Raw genomic sequence first — 6,000 nt, 5'->3', positions numbered from 1 at the left:
TGCGATTTCATAGGCATTTACCAAAATGTGGTTTGAGGCAAGAACAAAAAACGATTCTTAAGGCTCAAAAGCAGTTCAATTAGCTGATGCTCCCCCAACCCGTATGTCAGCCTGCAGTGCGCTCCTCCTACCACAAGAGGTCGCTAAGAAGCTCTCGAGTGCCCCACATGCGGGCGAGCGCCTTCTCTTGCGCCTTTTGCAGCGCGTGAGTGCGAAGGAGCGACACCACCCCCGCCCACCTCAGCCTCTTCCAGCCTCGTTGGGATTGGCCTACTGCTCCGAGTCCTTGTCGACCCCGTCAGTTTCCATCCCGGCCCTAGCCCTCTCCCGTGCGGGCCGGGGCTCCGCTTCTGTCTCCCCTCCCTAACCTCCGGTCACGGTCTCCGTCCGCCGCCCCGTTGTCTTCTCCCCGCTCTGCTCCGCCCAGAGGCCCTGTCCCGTTCCCGGCCCCATGGCGCTGCAGGCGCTGCAGAGCTCAGGGGTGGCCTTCCGCAAGATCCTGTCTCACTTCCCCGAGGAGCTGAGCCTGGCTTTCGCCTACGGCTCCGGGGTGTACCGCCAGGCGGGGCCCAGTGCAAACCAGAAGGTGAGCCCGGCCCCCGGGCCAGCCCCACGCCTGAAATAGGCCTGTCCTCACGAGTTCCCTTTTGCCTTCCATCCTCCAGAGCCCTAGAGCCGCGCCTCTGTGCGCACTCCCCGTGTCGGCTGGCGAAGTACAAACCGTACGAAGGTCTTCCTAGTAGAACGACAGCGTGAGCTGAGTTTTGAAGGATAAGTAGGAGTCCACTTTGGTGTAGAGCAGGAAGAGCAATTATGTGGAGGGAAAAGGTGATAGCAGAGGCAAGATGGAAGAAAGGAAATCAAATATTTGATAGTTTAGTGTACTCAGCCTTGACTGAGCATATACTGATACATGGGTTTCACCTGTGGAGATTCCGATTTAATTAGTCTGGGACGAGGCCCAGACTTAAGGAATTTAAAAAACTTCCCACGTGATTTTATGCGTAGCCTTGCTTGAGAGTCACTTCTACATCTGTAGGAGGTCCTTCTACAGGAAAATGATCCTCTTGACTTCAGAAAGCTGAACAACTGGTTGTAGGGCCAGGGCAGGTGCAGTGAAGTTACCTAACAAAAGGCAGTGACCAGTGTGTTTACCCATACTCAGAACATTTTACAAGAGTCTCTTTAGGACACAAGGCATGGTTACTCTTCAAAGTGGCTGAGCGCAACAGCCATGAGAATACAATTCTCCTTATGATGGCAGATTTTTTTTTCTTTCTGTAAATAAGGAGGGGAAAATATTTGCTTCCAGATGGAGACAGATTCAAGACACAGCAGAAGAGTGTGGCAAATATTTCCCATTTAAAAGAGACTGTTACTGACTTTCTGTGTTAAGGCTTTAGCACTTTCGCTGAAATAACATAAGAGGAGCTGCAGTCTAAATAGACATGTTCTCTGTGTGTACAAGGTGTGTTCGGAACTGGTTTTCTGCTTGCTGTTAGGCTTGTTCGTTTAAGGTTTCTCATCTATAATAAACTGAGGAAATGGAAGTGTCAGATTGTAATAGGGTCTCCTGCATTTGCCTGCCTGGCTGCAATTTGTCTTTGGTGTAAAGTTTGTTCACTTCCTGGTGAAGCCATCTACACGACTGCTTGGGTTTCCTGTTTCCTACCTATTCTAGTGTTTAAGTAATACTTTTCTTTAAATTGATGGCATAGGAGAAGTTTGAATTATAGGTACATAAGACATTATAGGTTATTATTGGCTAGTTATTTTACTAACTATATCAACATGGTTATACATTTTTAAAAAACATGTCCACCCCAAATCTCAAGTATCACCAGTGGTTTATGGATCACATTGTGGGCACCTCCGAGTAGGCCTTAACCTCCTGATTCTATAGCCATCTCTTCATTTTTTTCCATGAAGATTTTCCTTTGAGCAGATCTGGCATTCCCCCCCAAAAAAGGTCCTTTCTTCCCATTCCCTCACCCCTATTCCCTGCAAGTTAACAAGGCTTGTAGCTTCTAATGCCTAAGTGCCTCTCAGATCAGTCTCCTCCTTCAGTGCCTCAGTACCGTCTCATTTCTCACCTGGAATCTTGCAGTTGGCTTCCTGTGTGTTTCCTGGCCAGTAGTTTCTCCTCCCTACAGTGAGCTGTTCTCCTACAGGAGAATTAGCATTGTAGCCAGTCTCCCTCTCTGATCTCCCCCGCCACCACTCTCCTGCCCGTGTTCTATCCCAGCCACACTAGCCTTAAAGCAGCTCATATCAACATCTTTTCCTCTAACAGGACTTCCTTCCCCTTGCCCATGTTTCTCCTAATATATCTGCCAAGCTTGCTCAACTCTTGCACGTTCTACAAGATTCAGATTCATTCGAGTCTTGAAGAATATAGTTTTATAGGAAAATTTCTCCTTCCTATTCGGACTCCATTCTGAGTGAAATTAGTACATTCTGCATTCCTCTATCAAGTCTGTAGTAACAATGTCTGTTCTTCCCAGTAGACTTTGAGCTCCTTACCTCTGTCCCGGGATCTGTTAGAGCTCATTACGGGTGCTAAGTGAGAGTGGTTGGTGAATGGGTGAGAGTTAAAATAACTTACTTCCCTTTACACAATTCTTACAGAGCTTATCCATACAGTGTTAACTTGATCTGGAAGAAAAGTGGAGCAAATTTACCTACATTTAGATGAATTGTGGCATAGCTTAACGGTTCAGCACACAGAATTTGGAACCAGACCATGTCTACCACTCACTGCTTTGTGTCCTTGGCAAGGAAGTTACACTGGGTCTTGGTTTCCTTCTCTATAAAATTGGAATAATAACAGTACCTACCTTTTAGGATTTTGTTGAGGATAAAATGAGTTACTCTATGTAAAATAAGTGTTTAGAAGAGTGCCAGAATAGCAATAAATAGGCATTGCTATTACATACCTTGATGAAAATAAAGTTCAGATTGGTTTCAGAGATTTGCTTAAATTTCTGATGACAGCCCCAGGTCCTCTATTCATCATAATGGCAGAGCGTTTGAGAGCTGTCCACTCTATCTGGGTGCCTTTCTAAGAATTAAAAGTAAAATCATTCTCTTGTTTACTCCCCAGAATGCCATGCTGGATTTCGTGTTCACAGTAGATGACCCTGTTGCATGGCATTCAAAGAACCTGAAGAAAAATTGGAACCATTACTCTTTCCTAAAAGTTTTGGGGCCCAAGACTATCACCATTGTCCAGAATAACTATGGTGCTGGAGTTTACTACAATCCATTGGTCGTCTGTGATGGCAGGGTAAGTGACTTTGGGCCTCTGTCTTAACTTGGAAGTTTATTACTCTTTGTCAATAGAACACCAGCTAAATACTTATATTCTTGCAGTCAAGAAATGTTCACACTCCTGCTGAGTGAAGTGTGAATGTCTTTACTTTTAGCCTTTGGACAAGTGGTTCTCAAATATTAATGTGCATCAAAATCCCCCAGAAGGCCTGTTGGATACACAGATTTCTGGGCCCCAACACCCAGAATTTCTGATTCGGTAGTCTGGTGTGGGGTTTTGGATTTGCGTTTTTAAAAATTGAGATACAGTTGCCATATAACATTGTATTGGTTTTAGGGGTACAACGTAGATAGTGTATATATTGTGAATTGATTACCACAGTAAGTTTAGTTAGCATTCATCACAACACAGTTACATTTTTTTTTCTTGTGCTGAGAACATTTAAGAGGTACTCTCTTAGCAACAGGCATTTGCATTCCTAACAAGCTTCCAAATGATGCTGGTGCTGCTCATCTAGAAAACACACTTTGAAAACCCCTGATTTGTCAGTGGGAGGAGTAGGCAGGTCCTAGGGATCAAGAGAGAGGGTAATCTTTTCTCTTTGAAGGGGCAGGAAGAAGTTGGACGTGAAGAGGGTATCACTGGCAGTTCGGAACTTGTGTTGATGTTGACAAGTGAAAGGAATTGCTGGGTGCCAGCAGGTGGGTGGAATTTGACAACGGGGTATTAGATAGCAGGTGAAAGGCCTGGATCCCAGGAAGAGGGTTGTCTGAATAGCAGGAACTCAGCTGAAATGCCTTTCAGGTGAAGGGGCCCAGTGTTCAAGAGGGCCCCCTAGAACTAGGAAGCGCTCCAGCCTAAGAGGACCAATAGGGGACTAAGTCAGATGGCACCTAGAGAGTAGCAGGCCAGGGATGATCTGGGGGTTCCACCATCTGTACCAGGTCTGCCCCATGCTGCTGGTTGCTTGGAGCAGTCATACCTTGATATGCAGGCACATCACGGAGGATCTTACTGAAATGCAGATTCTGATTGATTTGGTCTGGAATGGAGCCTGAGACTCTGCATTTTGTTTTACAAGCTCCCAGGTGATGCTGATGTTTCTGGTCAATGAACCACTCTTTGAAGGGCGGGAGGTTGGAGTACTGACTTGAGAAGGATTTTGAAGACTTATGTGAACTTGACAGGAAGGAGTGCTGTGATTGATTGGTGATGTCTGCACAGTTTTTGGGCTTTACAGCTACACATTTACTTTTCTGGTTGAGGTCCAGTCCTGCTCCACTGCATTTTGCCAATGAGGAACTGAAGGTGCAGAGAAAAGAAGGGACTTCCATAAGGTCATGCAGCTAGTTAGTGACAGGCCCCTTACTTCCAGAGCAGTGGTGTTCCCAGTGTCAGCAGAAAGAAGGGCTTTCTGCAAGATGGTGGCCAGAGTGGAAGGAAGGAGTTTATTCAGCACAGCCTTCCATGTCCACTTTAGTCATGCCAAACATGTAGCTTGTTCTTTCTCTGTAATTAATATTACACTGAGCCTATCTCTAATTAATAGTTTCAAACAGTATTACAAGCTCCAGTAACCAAATGTTTGGGCATAATTATATGCCAAGGGGACTCTACTTTTTAATTGAAACTGTTTTAGCTACTTATTTGAGATTTGGAGCCTGAGCAGGCTGTTTGGATACTGAAGTTCAGCAAAGTAAGTCTGCAGATAATTACTGAAGAAAATGGGATTTTGTAGCCCGAGACAACTACATTCAGGGTTTGTATACATTACTGTTGAAAGTGAGCTTGACCATAATTCCGTGTGTTCAGCATTGATAAAGAGTTTTTACTTTTGGATGTTGCTTTGTAATTATAAAAGTGTTTCAAATAGTCAGTAGTGAAAGAGAAATTCTCCGTGTAGAGGATGCCAGCGAAGACTTTTAATTAAAAAAAATTTCTTGTACTTTATGATGAAACGAACATTGGAAACCCAGACTGAAATTCAGGGACCTGGTTTTGACCCTGCTTCTGATGGTGCCACTTTGGCCCATCATTTATTCCCTCTGAGTCTCAGGTTTATTAATTTTCAAATGAGAAGCATGACCTATATTATGACTTCTCAAGGACCAGTTTTTAATTTCCAATCCAGTGAGGACCAGCAGGTACTAAATAGCTTCTAAGAGCCATTCTGCTTTTCATATCGTAAGAGCCTGAGTTCAAATAGTGGTTACTTCCTCTTATAAACCTGAGGGGACAAATCAGTCTCAGAAACTAATCCTTTGCAAAAGATTTTGGGAGATGTTTGTTTTCACAAGGTAGGTATTTTGAGTGGCTTTGGAAATCAAGGTATTACTATGGTCAGAAATTAATTTATTTCCTTGTATTTTACATTTGCATAAGCAACAATATGGTATTTTGCTCCTTTTCATGCCCTTTTCTTTTCCAGCTTGTCAAATATGGAGTTATTAGCACTAGTGTTTTGATTGAAGACCTGCTCAACTGGAATACCTTATACATTGCTGGGCGACTCCAAAAGCCAGTAAGTGTTTTATTTTGGCTGCCATAGTTAGGGACAGCTCTCTTCTTTGAACCCAAACTTACTTGGATCTTTGTGATTGCATGATTGCATTGAGACAGAACTCCAGAAAATAGTTTCAGACTCCTTTTATTGCCTACAGAATTCATTGCTGAACAATATCTAGATACTATCCATACCACCCCTGCCCTCTTTCTAGAGATTCTTCAGT

The 6,000-nt window shown here is 44.1% G+C and overlaps 1 protein-coding gene across 9 annotated transcripts in view; it reads left to right on the top strand.

Moving 5' to 3' along the window:
* The first annotated feature begins 208 nt into the window (after positions 1-208).
* The window catches only part of TAMM41 (TAM41 mitochondrial translocator assembly and maintenance homolog), a 46,162-nt gene continuing 40,370 nt past the window's right edge, over positions 209-6,000 (top strand). For 4 of the 9 annotated variants that reach the window (XR_012129029.1, XR_012129030.1, XR_005056483.2 and 1 more), the window contains exons 1-3: positions 210-586; positions 3,104-3,286; positions 5,700-5,792. Coding sequence is in view for 5 of the 9 variants with exons in the window: in XM_017661695.3 (XP_017517184.1) it covers positions 452-586; positions 3,104-3,286; positions 5,700-5,792 (411 nt within the window). In the remaining 4 variants the exon portion in view is untranslated. Of the gene's footprint in view, positions 587-3,103; positions 3,287-5,699; positions 5,793-6,000 lie in introns of all 9 variants that reach the window. The other 5 variants (XR_012129028.1, XM_037000326.2, XM_017661726.3 and 2 more) reach the window with 4 other exon arrangements.

This window comes from Manis javanica, chromosome 3 (genome assembly GCF_040802235.1).
Source record: "Manis javanica isolate MJ-LG chromosome 3, MJ_LKY, whole genome shotgun sequence".
Taxonomy (NCBI): Eukaryota; Metazoa; Chordata; class Mammalia; order Pholidota; family Manidae; genus Manis; species Manis javanica.
Note: the sequence above shows the minus strand (reverse complement) of the source record. Positions and strands in the feature narration are given on the sequence as shown.